The sequence below is a fragment of the Hydra vulgaris genome, chromosome 01 (assembly GCF_038396675.1).
Source record: "Hydra vulgaris chromosome 01, alternate assembly HydraT2T_AEP".
Lineage (NCBI taxonomy): Eukaryota > Metazoa > Cnidaria > Hydrozoa > Anthoathecata > Hydridae > Hydra > Hydra vulgaris.
In genome coordinates, this window is record NC_088920.1 from 17,246,791 (window position 1) to 17,268,874 (window position 22,084).

The 22,084-nt window shown below is 27.0% G+C and overlaps 2 protein-coding genes across 2 annotated transcripts; both read right to left on the reverse strand.

The window, feature by feature from the left end:
• Window positions 1-10,465: 10,465 nt before the first annotated feature.
• On the reverse strand, window positions 10,466-14,310 carry LOC136075151 (uncharacterized). Its single transcript, XM_065787501.1, has 2 exons — window positions 13,973-14,310; window positions 10,466-12,269 (listed from the first exon to the last, which is right to left on the reverse strand). Exons 1-2 carry the CDS (start codon window positions 14,268-14,270, stop codon window positions 12,190-12,192), a joined length of 378 nt encoding a protein of 125 aa, XP_065643573.1. The 5' UTR covers window positions 14,271-14,310; the 3' UTR covers window positions 10,466-12,189.
• On the reverse strand, window positions 10,640-12,146 carry LOC136074165 (general transcription factor II-I repeat domain-containing protein 2-like). Its single transcript, XM_065786470.1, has 3 exons — window positions 12,140-12,146; window positions 11,335-12,098; window positions 10,640-11,221 (listed from the first exon to the last, which is right to left on the reverse strand). The coding sequence occupies exons 1-3, from the start codon at window positions 12,144-12,146 to the stop codon at window positions 10,640-10,642; spliced, it is 1,353 nt and encodes a 450-aa protein (XP_065642542.1).
• Window positions 14,311-22,084: the final 7,774 nt, after the last annotated feature.

The following is a 22,084-nucleotide window of genomic DNA, read 5'->3' on the forward strand; positions in this document are numbered from 1 at the left end:
GTAAACAATCAAAGCATTGTCTTATTGAAGATATTTAGATTCAGGAAAACATCAATATTTTATTAGTAAACAAATAAAATATCATCCTGTTAAAGATATTTAGTCTCAGGAAATTATCAATATTTCAGTACTAGACAAAAAAGTATCGTCCTATTAAAGATATTAAATTTCAGTAGTAAACAAATAAAATGCCACCTTTAAAACTATTTAATTTTAAAGATTTAATTAACATGATATAATTTGTGGTAATAACTTTAAACCATTTATTAGTTTAATGTAATATTTATGAGGATTAGCTTTTCAAAAATGTAATTAAAAATGAAATTTTTTCCGAGATCGTAGTTTTATTTAGCACTTGGCAGTTCTGTTAAACATTGTTTTATCTTTAATGTTTCAAAGTGTTAAATTTATTTAAAATGTTTCCACTGGTAACAGTTTTAAACCATAGATATTAACATGTAATCTCTGTCAACCTTTGTATACATTGATAGAGCAAAACTTACGTGCGAAGTTTTTTGTTTCTAATTTATCTTTGTTTTAGATTGTTAATTTTTATTCGACAATTTTACAAACGCAGTGAATTTTATTTGTTTGTCCATTGAATACTAAATTATTTGTACTGACTTGGATAGAAAACAAAAATTGAAAAAAAGGTTGAAAAAATTAGGCATTCTCAAGGTAAATTGTGGCATCATCAAAGCTTCCTTTTTTTTTTTCTAATACGTTAAACAAAAAAACATTTAAAAGCATTTTAAAAAAAGGTTTTTCCAGCCAAATGACGTAATTAGAACAACCGTATATGGAAAAAAATAAACTCGTATATGGAAAAAGAAAGAAAAGATATTTGAACAGTAAGATAATAAAACTGAGTTATTTTTTGCACTCCTGGCTTTTCTGTTTATTTAAAAGCAACTTTCTGTAAGAATCAGACAAAGCTAAAAAGTGACCCAATTCAAAATTGCTATTTTTTTAATATTTATACTATAAGCTCGATTCCACAATTTTCTCAAAAAATACAAATTGGTTCTCTAGATATTAGATGTTAGAACTTGACTAAATTTTTCGGAAAATTGAAAATGGTGTCGAAAGCCTTTTTAAACTCAGAAAAAAAAAACAAAGTAAATAATTTACAATGAGTATTTCACTTGATTATTGGTTATTGGCTGATTCAAGTCAAAAATTTATAAAATTGATAAAGAAATTTTTCCTTGACTTAATGTCATGCTTTAAAATACGCGAAATATGATTCTTTTGTTTGTTTTCCGTGTTTTTTTAAATTTTGAGCAAATAAAAATTTTTGAGCGCAATTACACATTTTTTGTTTGGTAACGGAGTTCAAACGTAAAAGAAAACCAAATTGGCACTTAGTGGCAACCAGATTTATGAAATTATTAAAGCAAACATATGTAAGCTTCAAGATATGTGAGTGTAAAAGCAAAATGTAGCAATAAAAAAAATTAAAAGTCAATTAAAAGCAAAAGTTAGACTTTAAAATATAAAATATTAGGCATATTTAAAATTGCCATATATATATGTTAATTACTTACCTATTTAATTCTAACAATTTTTAAAATCTAGATGATATATAGACTTATAATATAATATTTTAAAAAGCCCAATACTTTATGTAATTGTTATTTATTTCCGTCGATTTTTTAAACATTTTTCTTTTTATAATTTTTTTTTTCTAATTCACATTCGCGTCTACTTTAAAACTTTAAGTGTATATAAACGGTTTTAAATTGTTTTATAATATCTTTATAATGGTTTGAAAGCATTTAGACATCAAAATTCAGATTTTGGTTTTTATACTTTTGTCCAGCCACAGGCCCACTGTGTACCACCTTCCGTTTTTAATTCTGTTAAAATATATTTGGTCAAAAAGATTTAGAATATCTAATGAAAAGGAGGCGAGGCGGCTAGTTTTGATCTCGACTTTGGCGGCTGGAAGTGACTGCAGTTTTCACTACGCTGACAAACTTTGGTACCCATATAAATTGTTTAATTCAAATTTTATTTATAAATTTGAAGCAGAGCTTCCAAACTTTCTTCTTACTATTGATCATGTAAAGGTTGATAACAAATTAACTTTTACGGATGGTTTTTCAAGGTGCCTAATAACAATTGAAAATATACAAAACTCAATAAAATACGTTTGCGATTTGTTTAGTTATAAAGTTGTTTACAAAAACTGTATTTTTACTTGTTACTGATCCACACGAACCTTAAAGTTGGGAAGATATTTATCCAAACGGCTTTATTTGGACTCCTAATTTTGATATAAGCTTAGCATTCGAAGTGTGTAGAGTAAACATAGATATGTTTTTTCGACTGACACATTTTTTAGGCATGGTATTATTTTTATTTATGTTATACTATAATGCAAATTTTAAGGCAAAAATGTAAAAATTGCTTTAATTATCAAAGAATGGCGAAAAAAACTTCTTTTTATAATAAATCAAACTGACTTTCAATTACCTGACATTACTAACGAGCTAACATAAAAGTAAGCCAAAGAAGATCCTGAGCAAAAAAATTCTGATACAACAAATTCTGAAAGCTTGGAAGCTAACGCGCTTTTAGGTGCTGGGGGGGGGGGGGATAAACATAGTCATTGTAGTTTTATCTATAAAATATTAGGCTTAAAGTGAAACAGCTTTAAAAAAAGTGAAATAAACTTGTAAAGCTCACCAAATCAATATTACTTGCACTATGGCAATTACATTAACGGTACCGATAACGATATAGGCAAACACTAAAATAGCTTTACACAAATTTATATACTAAATAGGTAGTAGAACTATTCCTGGCGCATTATATACAGCGGAATGTGATTAGATATATTTAAATGATTTTTAAATATATCTAATCACATTATATATCAGCGGCAATATTATAAGAAAAACGTCGAAAATTGTTAGACACTACAATTGAACCTGTCATTTCGAAAAGAACATAAGTCCAAAACTTTTAACAGTTAGTTTACAAGTTTGAATTAAAAGTTTCTGTATGACTTATGTTTTTTTTATAAAAAAATTAAAAAATACATAAGTAATATACGTTCTTTACTTATCTACTATTATGTTTAATTTCTTTAGCAGCCTAGACATTATTTTAATAAAAATCATATTTTTGTTGATTTTGAAAAGTTTTAGTAAATGGACTTGTGCCCTTTTTGAAATGACGGGTTCAATTACTGTATCCGCCGGGTTAGGTTTAACAACTGCTCAGCCTCTAAATTTTAAACTGGTTTCCTTTCTAGCCTATGCAAGAAATTAATTTGATCATTTAAATTTACTGGTTAGGACGGAATAGCTATTATTGTTTTCCAAGCTATTTAAGTTTTATTATCTGGAATGGATGTCGCTGTGAATTAAATAATAACAACCAGTAATAAATATTACTATCGGTAAACGTGAAGTTCGATTATATCCAAAACTGGCGAAGATTAACGAGCTACGACTCCTTCGTTAGAAGATGTTCTGCTTCAGCCTGTACCAAACACAACTCTGACTATGCAATTTCAAACAGCTTTTTTAAATGTTTTGAGGGCTCATGAGCTCAGTAACAAATTCAGAAAAAGAGTGTACCTTGTAAAAAAGTTTCTAAACATTTATCTATAGATGTAGCAAGTTTTAATAAAACTGTCATTTTAATAAGACTTGATTGTGTCAGTCTTGTAGAGACAGACATTGAAACTCCTGTCAACATCGAGCTTGCTGGAGACGGTGTTGGATGGTGAGTTATTATAGCTTTACTCAGTTTTAATCAAAAAATCAATAACAACAGGAAATGCAACAACATGCTGAATACTTCGGCCGCTGAAACTGGATTACCTTTCCACGAATTATTTTCTTTGGCCTTCTGTAATGGCGATCTTTTATTTGAATAGTTTACCACGCTTAAAAATAATTCGAACATTTTTACGGTTAGTCGACCAGGAGATCCAAGTAACGGAAGCCGATAACCACTCAGAAACATTTCAAGGTATCTTTCTATGAGACGGCCGCAGTCTCATGGAAAGATACCTTTGATAAAAATAAGATAAAAACACTCCAGCAATCTTTTAAAGGGTAATATATATATTTTTTGTAGCTGGGTATAGCAGTCTAACGGTTTTAGTTGCCAGCTCACTCTGTTTAACAACTGTTCAATTAATTATGCATAAAAAATAATATTACTGCAATTCCTACTACTCCAATAAAAGCATAAGTAAAATTTTTTCCTTTTTTTTTTATTTAATATCATTAAAATCAAGAGAATAAGTTTTTTTATTTTATTTTTTCATGTTTTATTGGTTAATTTTTTTTTTATTTTCATTTTTTCTTCTTTCAAAATAAAAACTTCTTCTGTATGTTTAGCTTGCTCAGAAAGCAAAGCCTGCATTTAGCTTGTGGCGCTTCTTCCATATTTACTCATAAACTTTAGTTCAGATCCAATTGCAAAGAAATTGCTAAGCCCGCTCTATATTTGTTAAGGATTGCTTTTGTTTTCGTTTTATTTATTAAAGATTTTGCTTAGCTTAACATTTTAGCCAGTTTGTGTTTTCATACCCGTTATAAAGGTTGTAAGTGTTTTGAAAGAAAACTTAATTTTGAACTCATTTAAAATTTAAATTCGTATCAACAGACTTCATTCGCTTCCCATTTATAAATAATTTTGTTCCATCATATCCAAGAGAGACTGCATTTATCATTTAGCTTGGTTCTCCTTTATGTGTAAAACCAAATGTAATAGCTTAATATTCGATTAAAAATTTGAACAAAAAATTCATTGGTTAGTTTAGACATAAATAGTTAATAACAACCCTACTTACCGAACGAATAAAAAGCGTAATTCATTCAACCTAATAGCTCACCGTTTTTGTTTTGAATTCGGAACATTTTACCGAAAATAGAAAATTTTTAAAAAAGATCCAACAAATTTCATTCCGAAAATTTTAAGTCCAATTTTAAATATTACGCGACCGAAAACCATTTTTTTTTTTTGGATTAAAATTTTATATCATCTTTTTCAGAAAAAGATCCTGAACAACTTGATAAATAAATTACTGTCAAAGTATTTTTGTTTGTTGACTGTCAGTTTTGGAATTTTGTGTAGTAATTTAATAAACTTCCTCGATGGTAGACAGCCGTATTTAAATATATACAAAACTAAGAAATATAAAATATAAGAAAATATAACATTTATAAAATATAAGAAAATATAAAATATAAGAGAAAACCAGATGTAAAATACCTCAAGGTTCCGCTTGTATTATCCTTATATCTGCAATTTATCTTTATAACTCTACCAACAAATAAAATAGAAAACATAAATATATAAAACAGAGGTTTACCAATTTAAATACAAAATATCTCTTAAAAAACTCACATTATATAAACACACAAACACCAAAAAACATAGGTCTACTCAACAAGACCTTTGCTTTTAAAGTAAAGAAAAAGTTTAGAAAATGTATTTGAAATAAAGAAATAGTTAATTAATAAATAATATCTACTGTGGAAAATTTTTTGCTTAATAAATATTACTTATTATTAGTATTTTTTCTATAAGAAGATGCAAGCAATTCTGAAGTAATAAAAAACTCAAGAAAAATTATGAGACTGTTTTTGAAAAATTTACTAATTAGGAATATGCTGAAGTGTAAAATAAAATAAAAACTTTACCTTACATTAGACTGTGAGCAAATCTCTCCGTTACTTGTATAAGCGAGTTCCATCAGGAACTATTGACGTATTTTACGACGCACAGTGACTCAGGACGATCAAAAAACGGCAAAAATTAAATAAAATTTGATTTAAATTGTAAATAAAAAATGTTATATATAAAAATAATATTTTTTGGGTCAAAGATTTCAAATTTGCTGATAAATTGTTTTTTAACGCGCAGCTTCAACGCGTGTGCGCGCACTACACTCGTACAAAAATTTTTTTTTTTAAGTTTTAGAATCTTCAAGACAAACACTTTATCTTGATATATTACTCTACTTGATATTTGAAAAAAAAGGTTTTTAAAGGATGTTGATAGATAGAGAAAATATAATATAATAAAACTATATTTTGTTACATTTATTTTACTTTTTACATTACAATTAATTTAATAACTTCGTCTGGTAAGGGTTTTCCTCGATAGCTCTTATGTTTTCTAAAAGATATGCTTGATACTTTTGGATCTGATCTTACTAGAAGGTAGTGCATCTGATTCATCATTGTGCTTAACCTTGATATTTTTGCCGTGTGCTTTAGTCTAGAATTTCTTATCTGTTTATTTAAACTCTCCAATGCATCTTCCGATTATACCCCAATTGGCAAAGGTAATTTATGTGATATAGAAGAACTATGCAGTAGCAGTTTATGTACAGTAGGAGGCATAACATACCAGTCGTACAAACTCACTATACGTTTAGCTGTTTCAGTGCAGTATAAATCTAATTTATTGATATTAATAGGATATCCACAAGATATGGTTATGAGAATATTATGCAATCTTTCAATTATATCACAATCAACTTTAGTAAATGGTCACATATTTGGCTCTTGCATTTCAACGTTGAGAAATGCAAAGTAATGCATGTTGGGCGCGGATGTAACAAGTCAACGTACAAATACTCAATGTCTAACGTCGACGGCACCCGTCGTCCTCTCGAAGAAACCGCAGTCGAAAGATACCTTGGTATGATGGTCTCGAATGACCTTAACGTTACACCGCAAATAGAGTCAGCCGAATCAGTAACAAATAGAATGCTAGAGCGACTCAAAAAATCATTTCGCAGTCGCAGTTTTTATTTATGGCACACTCTGTATCTCACTTACATTCGCCCCCATCTTGAGTTTGCTGTACAAGCCTGGTCACCGCATTTAAAATCAGACATACCAACGGCTCGGTTTAACAACTCTTGAAGAACACCGCAAAAATGCAGATCTTATCGAGCAATTCAAAATCACTCCTAAACTCGAGCTTGTTAGTTTTGTCGTCCCGCAAAAAATTTCAAAAAGTAAAGATAAGTATATTCTAAAAAGCCATAACCATAAACTAGAACGTCAGATGGTAAAAAACTGCGATATAACTTTTTTTCAAATAAATTTGTCGCCCCATGGAATGCGCTTTCGCAAGAAGCAGTGAATTCTCAATCCATCAACGTTTTCAAAAACAACATAAGAAAGTAACTTTATAGATACAATTGCTGCTTTGTCTGTAGCGTCTGTATCTCCATGTTCGTCAGCATAGAGGGGCCTGGTGTATCACCTCTTATTTACCTCATCAAATTATGAATAGATTATTGTATTTGTATTAGATCACTGAATAATAATAATTAAAAAAAAAAATTTCAGAAAAAACTTCACTATTTTTAAATGCTCTTCTGGCAGTATTGCCGTCATTGGCATTTCCAGACCCAGTTTTAGGCATGTCAACATATAGGCTTAACGATTCTCTGAAGAGTACCTGAATCTCTTTTTTTTTTAAGTCTACAGATAATTTTTCCTCAATTGTTTTTGGCTTATATTTTTTAATTTCAATTTTATAACTCAAATGGAGAATAAATTCCAAGCATTTTATCCAGCAATGCAGAGTTGAAATTCCGAGCCCCAAGGTTGACTCATTCTCAGTTTTTGCTTTTAATAAACCAATATTGTTCATATCGTTGGGTTTAGCATCGCATGCATTGCAGGGTTGAGTGGATTTTGTCTCTGTAAGTGCGTTAACTACTTTATTATCAAACTTTGTAAAATCAACTCTATAGCTGATATTAAAGGTCACCTTTCTTTTTGCATTATCAAAAACTTTGCGAAACGTCTTTAAGGTATTTATTTGATTTTTTAGACCTGATTCTTCTGCTCTTGATAAACTTGGACTCTCCTTTTTATATTGTAGATGAAGAGGTCTACAGAAGTGATAACTTGAAGGTTTTCCATTTTTCCAAATTTCGCCATTTTCTACTTTGAGCAATAGAGACACAAAAGCTGTACTAAAAAGATTTTCTTCACTTTTAAGTTCTATACTTGTGTTGCTTGTCTCGTATTTCTGTTTATAAATACTTTGGTTTGATGCTCCATCAAAACCAATCTTTCCATTTAAAACTCCAAATATTTTGTTACCTTGACCACAATTAGGCACATCAATCATTTCAGTTATTCTACTCACAGTGTGATCTAACATGCTTTGAAGAGTGCACTGTGCAGAAATTTCAGAAAAGTGTATATTCTCAGGATAGCATTTCAATTTTTCCTTGAAAATATCGTGCAAGGTAGGATAAATACGCATATTGTGTACAAGAGCTGAGTTTTTGATCATTGGATATTGTCTATTGCTGAGATCAGTGTTCATTTTTAACGCAAGAGCTTCCTCTTCACTCATATTAATGGGAAAGGTTTTATCCAAAGTTTCATCAACTTTTTCTATCTTTAAAACATTAGAAATATTATTTTTATAAAGAAGGCTTTTTTTTTTCTCCAGCAGCATTTGCACTTTTTGATGATGTTCAGTGGCTAGATCTTTTCTTTTTTTTTTCTTTTGCTTCGTTCTCCAAGAACACTCCATTGTTTATGAGGCCTTCCAGAACCAAAATGGCTATTTTTATTGTTCATAAGATTTTTTTGGAGCCAACGATTTTCTTTTTGTATAAATGTATCATAATTTCGTCCAAATTGTTTTAGTTTTTTCTTCACCTTTGAAATAAATATAACTAAAGCAACATTTACTTTATTTGAGTTTTCTTTGCGAATTTCTTCAGTATTTTTTATTTCATTAAGTAAATCCTTCCGTAATCTTAATTTATCCATTCCTAATTCACGTATAATTAGGATAAAATCTAATCTTTTCATTGCCATTGTTTTAAGGAACCATCAATATAATAAAACTAATATATCAGAAACATTTTAAATTACATTATATATTATTTTACTTTACTCTGTTTAAAATTTTATTTTGTTATGGCTTTAACAATTGTCACATTGTTACATCGTGTAAAAACACTATATTACTAAGTTAACTTTATATTAAAGGAAATAATAAAGTTGTTCAGTTAAGCTTTTTCAAACATGCTGTACTTATCGATTAATAAATCGTTTTTTAAAATTGTCAATAAATATTTTAACAAACTTTTAAATAGTATATAACGACAAAAGCACGTTTTTTAAAACTATATTAGAGCAAATAATACTAGTAAAAAATTAAAATTTAAGTTTCCCGCCATTTTCATTTGTTTTGATTATAACAAAACACTTTCAAAAATGGCGGAAAACAAGGTATTTCTTTTATAACTTTCAATAACCGTAGGATACCGCAGTAATCCCTTTATATTTTAAATGTTAATTAACTAGGAAAAAATATATACATTTTTGGAACTCTTTGGAACATTTTTGTAGCTGATATATAAACCAAAAAAATGCAATTACTTGCTGTCTATTTTTTCAAAAAGTCCTTAACTTAAATAAAAACTTAAATAAAAAAAATAAAAACTAAATAAAAAAATCAGACTTTTTTTCTTTTTAGTAAATTTAAAATATATAGAGCCAAAAGATTAACTTCATAATAAATATACACTTTTATTTAATTTAAAACTGCTCTTTTTTAGTTAATTATCTCACATTTTTTTGAAATTAATAACAAATTTTTTCACTTCTTTTTAACTATAAAATACAAAATAAAAGCTTTATTAAAAAATTATATATACTTTTGAAATGAAAAATTATTGCAATTTAATATTATTTAAAAAAGGGCACTTAATTTAGAGAAAAGTTGCGAGGGGTTTATTACCATTTCTTTTGTTGTTTTGAGTCACTGTGCGACGCCGGACGGTCCGTGTAAAGAGTGGATGAGGATGTTTTTTCTGCTAAAGGTAGTAAAATGTGAATACATACACGTTTATATTTAATGAGCTATGCCAATTTTAGACGCGAGAGCCGCATATAACTAATGACGTGCCAAAGAGCCGCAATAAATATGTTGCTATGCCAACTTCTTCTTTAAAAAAAAAAAAAAATTGGTCAAGGTAAATTTAGACTTTTTATACATCAATCTTTTGATTTTTTAAATGGAAATCGTACTTTTATAAATAAAATTGGGACGTACACAATTTATAATTAGTATTTAGTTTTTTTACAATAAAAAAAAATAAACGCTATTCTTTAAATGTAAACTTGGCTACATAAAATCTGATTCCTTTTTATTCATACTAGAAATCCATTTGTAGAAAAAATTGAGAAAGCATCTGTAAATCATTCTTTTTTTTTTTGAATTAACACAATTACAACAACCACAAATTTCCTTATAAAAAGAATTGTAAACAAGATATAAAAATTTAAAGATAAAATGGTTTCTTTGAAAAAAAAAAATTATTTTAATGTATTTGAATTAAACTTGCTTTTATTCGTATTGAATTATTACCACTTAATAGCATAAGTTACTAAAAACTCCAAAATATCAAATAAATAAACGACTACACAATAAAAAAAAAATTTCAATTTTACTTCAAAATTACTTTTACTTTAACAATTGAAAAATATCTTTACATCATTCAGCAAAAAAATTAGACATAACAGAGAGAATTCTTTTTGTAACATCAGTTTATTTTTTTGTTAAAGACCATTAGAAAGTTCTTAATGTATATTAACTTGCATAATTTACTTTTAATTTATTAGGCACTAAGATTTTTAACACTACTGGCAAGTTTTTTAAAATCTGGTTTTAAGCTTGTAGTTGATATTCTAAGCAACTGTAGCAAATGTTCACTAGTTAGATTGGCATGATACTTTGATTTAACAGATTTCATAGTCGAAAATAAAGATTTACATGTATATGTTGATCCAAAAATTGAAATAAGTTTTATACTAATCCTTTTTAGTTGAGGATACTTAACTTCAGGAACCATTTTCCAAAAATCTAATAAAGCTAGTGTTTTATGCTGCATTTGAAGATTTTGATCTTCTTGGAGATCTAGTAATTCTATTTCAAATTGAGATGTTTCTTTAAGTATATTTTCTGGTATTGGACAACCATGACTAATAATATCAAATAAAAAAGGGTTTACTAAAAATGCTAATGATGATTTAAGAACATACAAATCTTTAAACCTGTTTTGTAAGTCTTCGAATAAAATCTGTAGTTTTTCCCGGTATGATTCAATCTTATGATCATCATACTGAATTGTAGGATTAGTATTATGAATCATCTTCTTCATTTGAGGAAAATGATTAAAAGTTTTAGAGGTAAGATCTTTCTGAAACAAAGTAATTTTTTTTTGATAACTTAATATAGTCTGAGCAAGATTGCATATATTTTTTCCTTTTTCCTGAAGCGAAAAATATTCAGATTTTGTAAATGTTGCATTACATCCGTTAAAAATAAAAGATCTTGCAAAAAATTCACATCGTCAAAGATTTCAAATGTCTTCTGCTTTTCAAGCAAAAAACATTTAATTGGTTCTAATAGTTCTACAAACCAATAAAGAACATCACTACTAAAAAGCCACCTTACACCACAGTAAAACAACAAGTCACTTGGTTTGTCAGCAAGAACCAATTCACTAATGAAATTTTTAAACTGTCTGTGATTTTTTGCATTAGATCGAATATAATTTACAATCTCCAGCACCGATTTAAAAACAACAGGAAAATTAAAATGTTTTGCTGCTAAATGTTCTAGATGAATCACGCAATGAACTGGGATAAACTCTGGATACGTAGGATCACTATTTAGTAAACCCATAAGCCCAATGTGTTTTCCAACCATTGCTGTTGCACCATTTGTAGCAATACTAACAAGCTTGTTCTTAGGAGCATTGGCTTTCACCAGAACAGTGTCAAGGGCTTCCTTTAAATCAATTCCACAAGTTGTGTCTTTTAGCTCTACTAAATCTAGCAACTCTTCTTTCACAAGTACATCTGATGTTACATATCTAACAAATACTGCCATTTGAGGTTTATCTTCAATATCTGTTGATTCATCCAATGCTAAACTGAATGCTTCACAATTTTTTAAGTCATTTAACAAATGCTGTTCAACTTCGACACTAATCTCAGATATTCTTCTTTCAGTTGTATGTTGAGAAACATAAATATTTGAAATTAACCTTTGAATTTTGCTATTATTAGGATCTAAAACTGAGATTACATCAGATAGATTTTGTTTTACAAACTCTGCATCGGTGTAAAGATGTTGACTTTTTGCAATGTTCCACGCTATAATTTAACTTGCTTCTGTTATAATCTTTATTTCATTTCTTGAAAATGAAATATCCATTTCTTGCTTTTTAAACAATAAAAGATCTAAAGAAAAATTAAATTTTAAATATAACTATATACAAAAATCTAACAATAATTAAAACAACAATCAAAATTGTAATATTATATATATTATATTATTCTTTTTATATATATACATTTAATAACATTTAACAATAATTAAATAAAAAATCAAATGCAGTTTTTTATTATTATAAAATACATTTTATTTACATTATATTATAAACATAAACACATTAATATTAAATTATAAAACTATATAAAAAGTTACACAAAACTTTAAATCAAAATAATTCCTTAATAAAAATTAGAAAATATTTACTAATTTTTTTAATTTGAACAAAATTTTTGTTATTAAATTTTATTATAAACTATAAATGTTGTTATATTTATAATTTATAAAACATATAATAAACATATATAATATACATTTTACTTGATCGAAAGTAAAAAAAAATTGATAATGTACTTAAGTTAGAAAAATACTTTAATTTATACATATTATTATTATACTTTATTCATGTTATTATTTGAAATAAATATCATCATTTTTTTGGTATAAGAAGATAAAAAGAAAACGTGTCTTAGTTATACACAGATTTAAAGGCTTAGAGTTTTTATTAACCGTATATCTTAAGAACTTGGTGATATTTAGAATTTACAATCGAAAGCCTCCTTAGACAATCTTTTACGAAATAAATTCACTAAATAAATTGCTAAAAAAAAACAAAAAAAAACACGTCAAAGAGTAAGGGCTCAATTATTTGATAACTCGATTTCGACGTCGATTGGAAACTACGAAGAAGTTAAATGAAAATAGATGATTTATATATTTTTATAAAATTTATAAAATAAAATATGCGATTTATTTTACGTTATTTTAAAAGAGACTGAGAAATAAAAGTATTTTTTTCATAGGTATTTCAGAGAAATGGGAAATAGCTAGGAAAAAATTCTTCCACGGAGAATAATTGATACTTCACTAAATGACAGGGTGAAAAAAAAAAAGAGTTACAAAAAAAATGTCGACACAGAAGAGTTATGTAAATGCGTAATGCAAATCTGATGGCCACGTCAGTTAAAACTATATACGAATATCCAATATTAATTCAGTTTCTATTTGACTCATACTTGCTTTATGTGTGCTTAAATAGGAAACAAACAAGTAATCATATTAACAACTATTGACCGACATCTTTCAAGTAATATTTCTTCATGACCCTATGTTTCAGAGTATCATCAGGTAAACATTCCGCAAGCAGTAAGTTTACCTGATAATTTTTGAAAAATTTTCAACTTTAGAGTATTTAAATAATTCAAACCTCATTTTCAACCTTTAGAACTAGTTATAACTTGATCTAATTTTCTATTAAATTTGTAATTAGATCAAATCCCCTTAAAGTTATTTATTATATATTTTCTATTATTTATTATATTATATTTTCTATTATTTCTATTATATTTTTAAAATAATTAGAGAGTTTTTTAAACTAATTTAAAATGATTAAAGTTTTTGGAATTTTTCTACTTATATTTTAAATCGAATATTAAAAATATTTACAAATTAAATATAATTTTAATTTTTATATTTTGTTATACATGCTATTCACATAGAGAAAAAGAAGAGATACATAAACAAAAAACAAACTTATAATGGAAAAAATTAACTCAAGTTTAATTTAAAAAAAAATCTGTTTCTCATTATATTAAATGTTAAAAATTATTACTTGAGAATTGGTCTACTTTTATTGCTAGATCCATCCTATTCATTTCTTTTGAAGCTGTTTTTAAATCCTCAAGTGTTGGATTGTCATTCATTTGCAACCATTTAGTTAACATTGAATATGCTTTCTCGTCAGTTTTTCTATTATCTTTATCAATAATGTCTAAATCGTTTTCTTCAATATTTAACCAACGTCCAAGAGTTCTCCAATCTACTCCAACACTATTACTAAACTTTAATTTAAACACTTGGTTAAAAACAGTGGCTTCATCCTTTTTCAGATATGCAAAAAGTTGACCCATTTTGTTGTTTCTAAAAAAGAGTACAAGATTTAATATAATACCAGAATATATTATAATATACATATATATGCAAATCTAAATGAATATATAATTATATTTATACATATATATACAGCCTTTGGCAGGAAGGGCAGACAATCACCTGCGCCAGCTTTAACAACTATGTAAAATCAGCTTACATAGGAGAAAAAAAGTGCAGCAAAAAACAGTAAAACTTATTAATGTCTTATTTTACTTACATAAAAAAAATAGCAAAGAGTATCTAGCAAATTTAAAGTAAAACATCACTATCAAAAGTATTGCCTAATTGCACAATAATGAGAAAACAGCAAAAAAATCTTTAATCTTTATTACGTTTATGTTAGCAAGTTTTAGGTTTTATTATTTTTTTAAGGTTTATACCTTTAAAGCTCTTTTTTAAAGATATTTTTTTATTGTTTTGACACATTTTAATTATTTTTAAATAAACTTAATAAGTTTAAATGACCAGTATAAGAATTTCATTGAAAAACTTGTTTAAAAAAATGAAAAAAAGCTTCAGTGGTCTCTAAAAAGCTAATTTTTAGTTTTATATTTTTGATTCAAAACATATTTAAAATAAAATATAAAATTTAACCGTCACAAACTAACTATTCTTTAAACAAAAGAACTTTATAATATTTTTATACTTGCGTTTTTATTTTATTCAATTAAATTGTATTTTAAATACAATTTAATCAAAGCAAAAATAATAATAACAAATAATAATAAAAAGAGGAAGTGAGATCTTTTTTAAGCTCAAATGCCTCCTCCAAGCAATCAGAGAGTGTTGGCTTCTTATCAAGACAGGAATAAATGTTACTATCATCAGCGAACATTGCCACCTTTAGATAAGAAAATATCTGAAAGATCATTCATGTAAATTAAAAAAGTATACGACCAAGGATAGAACCTTGAGGAATCCTTGAAGTGACAGGATATAAAGAGAAGAGTGCTGTCCATCGAGGACAGCACTCTAAAAACTAAGATAGGTAAGGAAGCATGAAATAATTTTAAAAATATTACCTGATACACCATGAGAAGAAAACTTATGGAGAAGACCAGCATTCCAATCTTTATCAAAAGCTTTAGATATGTCAAGAGCGATAGCCTTAACCTCTCAAGCAAAGGAAAAATAATAAATAGACACATAAATAATAATTTAAAGAAAAGCTTTTTTTATAAAGAGTTTAAAAAATTTTAATTATAAAAGGACTGAACTCATTTAATTTAGTTTGAACTACAAAAGCTTTTTCTTATAAATACTTGCTTGAATGGAGCCATTTTCAGTGTAATTTCAAACTTTTCAAATTAAAAAAAAAGACTTAACTCTTTACTTTTCTTCGCAAAGAAGAAAAGTAAAGAGTTAACTTTTCATATATTTTCATAAAAAGACTTGATAAAATTTAAACAAATGCAGCGGCCTTGTTTGTCAAGGTTCTTGTTTGGGAGTATAGAGCTGAGATAAGTTGTAACCACAACTAAAATAGCCTCCTCAACTGTAGTGGCCTTCATGGCCTTAGAGAGGTGAATTAAAATTAAAAAAAAAAAAATATATATGTTTATATCAAATCTTACCAGGAATCGCGTGCAATCGCAAGCCTTGTTTGTTTGACTAATTTGCAATGTACGCTAAAACTTTGAGTAACTGCTTAATTTTTTTCCTTATGTTTATTCGTTAGGTATGCCTTATCGCTTTTTAAAAAAAGCGTTTTTGCAATACTTTATGTTTATTTCTCAATACTTATTTAGTAGGAAAATAAGAAAATAAATTATTCATTTACAAAATATATTATTTGAATAATAATTTTTGTAATGACGAAATAAGTTAAATAAAAGAATAACATGGTTTCTTTAATAAATGTATTTACCGCATTTGATGCATGTCTGAAATTGTTTCTTTTATAACGCGCAATTTCCAATGTTAATACAAATTACTTGATATATTAAAAATGAAAATTGCTCTGTTAAAAAAACTGTTTTTAAAAACTCGAAAATATTTTTTTAAATAGGCTCCTAAATATTTTGTTAAAAAAGTTCAGTAATGTAACAATGTACTAGCCAACAAGCTTTGGGAGCTTTCAATAACAATAGTTCATCAGAAAAAAAGCTATCAGGTTAAAATATACAATTTGGGTAATCCTACAAAAGTGCAGACTAATAAAAGGAGGGTATTGAAAACAACCAAATATTTTATATTTAAATATTAGTATTTTTAAATATTATATTAGTATTTTAAATATTAGTATTTTAAGACTTTTTATATTTTTACATAAAAAACTTGTTAAAAACTTTTTTTTTTTTTACAAATAAATAGCAATTAGCTATTATGCTTTCCCGTGCATCGACAAACACAGTTAAGTTTAGCATGAAAATTAAGAAAAAAATCAAAAATTGTTAGCGTTTCTAGCACAAATTATAAAGTTATTCCTTAATATACTGATTGAAAAAATTTGCGAAAAAATTTTACATTAAAAAATATTTTTATTTTTGTTAGATTCCTGTCTACATTTCTCTTCAACTAGTTTTAATTTTGGTAGGGGAAAATAAGAAATACCCTAAAATATAAGAAAACAAAACAGTTAAGTATTTAGGTATATAATTTTTTTGATAACAAATTTTTTTATTTAATATATCATTTTTTTAGCTTATTTGATTTAGATTTTCTATTTTGTATAGTCTTTGTTTCTTTTCTTTGATTTTTGCTATTTTATTTTCTTTACTTTTTTATAGCTTTATTTGGCCGCAAATTCTTAAAACGCTTACTACATAAAAACGTTGTCAAATTAAATGAAAAAATTACTTTAGGTGTTCACAAAAAAGGCATGCAACCGCATGCTCTTTGCAGGAAGGCTATATATATATATATATATATATATATATATATATATATATATATATATATATATATATATATATATATATGTATATATATATATATATATATATATACACACACATATAATACAATATATATATATATACACATATAATACAACATATATATATATATTTTTTAATTTATGCTGACTTGTTATGTTAATTTATGTTGTAAATTGCGCGTTATAAAAAAAACAATTTCAGACATGCATGTAAATGCAGTAAATACATTTATTAAAGAAACCATGTTATTCTTTTGTTTAACTTATTTCGTCATTACAAAAATTATTATTCAAATAATATCATTAATTTTATATATTATAATTAATGTCAACCTCGATTTTTCTAATTCTGAGAGTTGATATATACATGTATATATATGTATCCATATAATAGTTACGTATATACAACCCTCGGAATTAGGGTCGGCATTCGGCAATGCCGACCTGAAAGTATTTGAGATCGGCAAAAATTTGCAGACCTCGTTTTAATGTTTCATGGTTAGACCTTTGTATCAAATAATTATTGCTGACCTCAAAAAAATTGAGGTCGGTAAATTTTTGCCGACCTCATTTTTCCTAATTCCGAGGGTTGTATGTATATATATATATATATATAAATAAAAAAGAGGACTCAGCGAGAGGGTTGCCACCCATTAATATAGAAATGTCCACAGTACTGCGATAGTTGTTTGCAGTAAATAACTGGGTTTTGCTGTATTAAAAATTTACAAGCCACTGTAAGCCCCAATCTGTTTCATATGTGAGATTAGATTCAAGATAGGCTACCTCAGGCCTTGTAACGAGATTTCGCTGCGTAACGAAAACACGTAATGCATTTCAAAGTAACTCAACTCAGCAATTACATTTTGCATTGTTAGAAATTACATTGCATCACTAGCACACTTTTAAGTACTGCATATTAATTAAATTTATTTTATTAACGCATTAAAAATCATACAAACAGTTTTTTTTTCTCACTATAACAAAAGTTACAAATAAAATCTTAGTTCATAATTTGAAAACTCATTTTTTTCATTTTTTATAAATATGAACTAAATTTTATTTTGATAAAAATAATTTTTTCATAAAACGTAACATAATATTTGTTAATTTTCTTATAATTCAACAGTTGGTTTTGGTTATTTCATTAACTGTTGATAAATTTTTTCTTATTTATCTTGTGAACTCTTTTTAATAGTTTTTTTATACAATACAAGTTTCATCAGTTACTAATATCATATTTGTGATCATAGTTTATTTTCATAAATTAAACGAACGTCATTAAAACTTTACATTATTGAATTGACAATAAACTTATATATAAAATCTTATCAATAAAATATTTACATCAAAATAAATCGTGCATTTTTTAAACTATAATGACAACAAATAATTTTTATATTTAAAAGGAATTTATATATTTAATTCCTTAAGAAAAAACTTAAAACACTTTATTTTCTTTAACTAAGAACAATAAAAAAATTATTAAACAAACTTCTTTATTTAGAAGAAATAAAGTTGCAAGTAAAAGCATTTAACCGCAATTGTAAACTAATAGAAATTTTGTTTCTTAAACAGTTTACAATTAGTTTACAATTAGTTTACAATTGCGGTTAAATGCTTTTACTTGCAACTTTATTTCTCCTAAATAAACGTCACATAAATGGATGTCAAAAGATATTTTAAATATTCTAAAAGATAAAGTTTTTGCAGAACGCAAAACTGCTGAACTCAGAGGCTAATCGCTTTTTCGCAAGCAAAATGCGAGCTGCGTAACACTTCTTAACAAGGCCTGCTAACTGTTCTAAGCGATCAAAAAGAGAAGGCTTTTTATCAAGACAGGAGTATAATGTTGAATGATCAGCAAAGAGCTGGAGTTTTTGAAATATGAATAACAGATGCCATTTTCCAGCAGGCAGGAAAACAAGACGCAGCCAAGAACTTATAATATTAATAAAAGGAAATTGAAAAGAGTTCTGGAGAACAATTTTGTAAGACTATGACAGGAATATTGTCTGGACCACAAGCCGTAAAAGACTTTAATGGAGACACGACTTTAGCAACAGAAGCTGTAGTGATTTAAATGTCTAAAATGAGGTTAACTTATAAATTAAAACAGAAGAGATTGGCCTTAAGGTACGAGAGTTGAATTTGAAGAAAAGTTCTTCGGATATAGTATGTGGGAGACCTTTTTCAACAAGAAAATCTAAATAAAGAAATATATATATATATATTTTATGTATATATGTGTGTTTGCGTGTGTGTGGTGTTTGCATGTGTGCGTATATATGTATATTTATATATTTAAATTATGTCAGTGTATTCTACAAATAAAGTGCTAAATATTCTTAAAGAACAAAGCAATAATAAATTAGTAAAAACCTTTAACTTCAACAGCATGTTTTATTAAATTAGTAAAAACCTTTTAACTTCAACAGCATGTTTCGCTATCAGCAGGCCTACTGATGGTGAAACATGCTGTTGAAGATAAAAGTTAGATCAGTGTTTTTACTAGTTTATATATATACATATATATAGCTAGTCTATTAAAAACTGTTGACCTATTCTACTTGTTACGCTAATGCTGTTTAACAAAAAACCACACACTGCTTACAATTGAACAGAAGTAGTTTTATTTAACATACAATATTTGTGTATAAAGACTCTTAAAAAACTTTTTGATAAAACCATTAGTTTAGCAACCATTTATTTGTGTGGAACGGTTCTGAATGTTTATGCAAAACCTGCTAAATCTGTTGATAGCCTTTCCTAATTATTAATCACACTTAGATCTCATGTTACAAGAAGATTTGAAAAAAAAGTTTATTTAGGTAAAACCATATTGATCCATACTTTTAAAGTTTAGGCTGTTAAAATAAAATCACAAATCACTCCACTATGCCTCATAAGGTGATTAGGTAATAAAACTTTCAACTTAGAAATGTAAAAAAATTGTGTAAAAAATTTGTTTAGTAACCTTAGTAGACATATGTATTGGTCATATTTGGATATACGGATAAAATTTATCATTTACTTTTTTAATATTCTAATCAAGAGTAAAAGTTAGCAATAAACCTTGAACTTTTGGCACATAAGGCAAGTTATTTTAAATACTACATATAAATAGGTATAAAACTTTTCAAAAACTAATAAAAATGTGAATAAAGGCAAATGTGATATTATTCAACACGCAGCTTCGAAAAAGCATAAAAAATGTTCATCAGTTCAACAACGAAAAATTTACAGACTTTTTTTTGTTGTAAAGATTTATCTACTTACAAAGCCAAACTTACAGGAGAAGCCAAAATTACTTAATGAAGTTTAGGTCCTCCGCCCACTTTGGAATTGTTATTAGTCATAAAATAAGAATATTCTTAATTGTTTGAACCAAAGTGCATAGTTTTACATTTTTCAAAATTTAATCCTAATTTCCATTTTGTATTTTTTTTGGTCAGCTTGTGGTCATTTTTTTTAGTAAGATAAACATTCATTATATACATACATACGGAAACAAACGCATTAAGTCGGAAAAAAACGCATTAACAAATTCTGTTTTATTGTATTAATAAGCAAAACTAATAATAATAACAATCTAAATTCACTGACAGGAGGTAATCCTCCGGTAGTTAGGGTGGTAGCCCTCCTATCCAGTAATTCAAATGGCTATTTTGCAGTTAGGAGGTTAATTTCAACACTTACAAGTGTGAGCAAGATACGATAATCTAAGATTTAAAAAAGTTAATAGAATCTTTAAAAATATTGCTGAATATTGGGAAAATGTAAGTAAATACTTATTTAATTGTTTATTGCAACAGCATCACTGAATGAAACATTAATATGAGTATTTACATTATTATTATTATTTGTTTTCAGGTGTTTCTCAGATGAGTCCCAACTTGAAATATTAATTGATAAGTTTTCTTTTGTTAGATAAAAAGAAAGAAGAAAAATATAACCCAGACTGTGTTATAGAGACATTAAAACACCATCTAAAAGTAATGGTGTGGTCATTCATAAGTGGTAAGGGCAGTGGCCTTCTTTGTATAGTTGAAAGGATGATGAACCAGGAAAAACATAAAAAAGTATTAGCTCCCAAATTAGTTCCGCAGTTACATAATTGGTTTCTTGGTCCATCCAAATGCACCTTTAGGCATGATTCTGCCCAATGCCATAAAGTTAAATCAGTGACAGGATATTTAATATATAAGTCAAAAAGGATAAAATAAAGAAATATAAGTCAAATAAATAAATAAAAAATAAAGATATATAAGTCAAAAAATGTTACTGTTTTACCACAGCCTGGCAATTCTCCTAGCTTAAACCCAACAGAGAACTCCTGGGAACTTTTAAAGCAGATAATTGGGTGCAAAACGATAACCAACATGAAAAATATCATAGAGGCACTAAATAATGCCTAGCAAAATGATCAGGAATTGAAAGCAAATGTAAAGAATTTTATCCAAAGTATGCCAAGCAGGATAAAAGCAGTAATTGATACAAAAGGTGACCCAAACAGACACTAAAAAAACATTTTGTATTATAAGTTTTCTTAAATAAATGCTTGAAAATAGTAATAGTGTTTAGATGTGTTTTATTTTAAAGAAAAATATTCATTTAAGCTAGTAACACTAATAATTGTATAAAAATTTAGCATAACAAAGAGCTAATAATGGTTTATATTATAGTTACACTTAACTAATAAATTGGCCTCCCACTGTAGATAAATTTTTTTAGTAAGATAAACATAGATTATAGATGGTATATAGATACTTTTTAAAACAAGTGTTGGTGTAACACTTTTTCCTGTATACTTTCATATGTAAAAAATGTAATTAATTTATTTTTAAACTATTATAATGTTTTAGACATGTTTGGGTCATGAAAAAAAAGGTTAGTTTTACATAAAAGCCATAT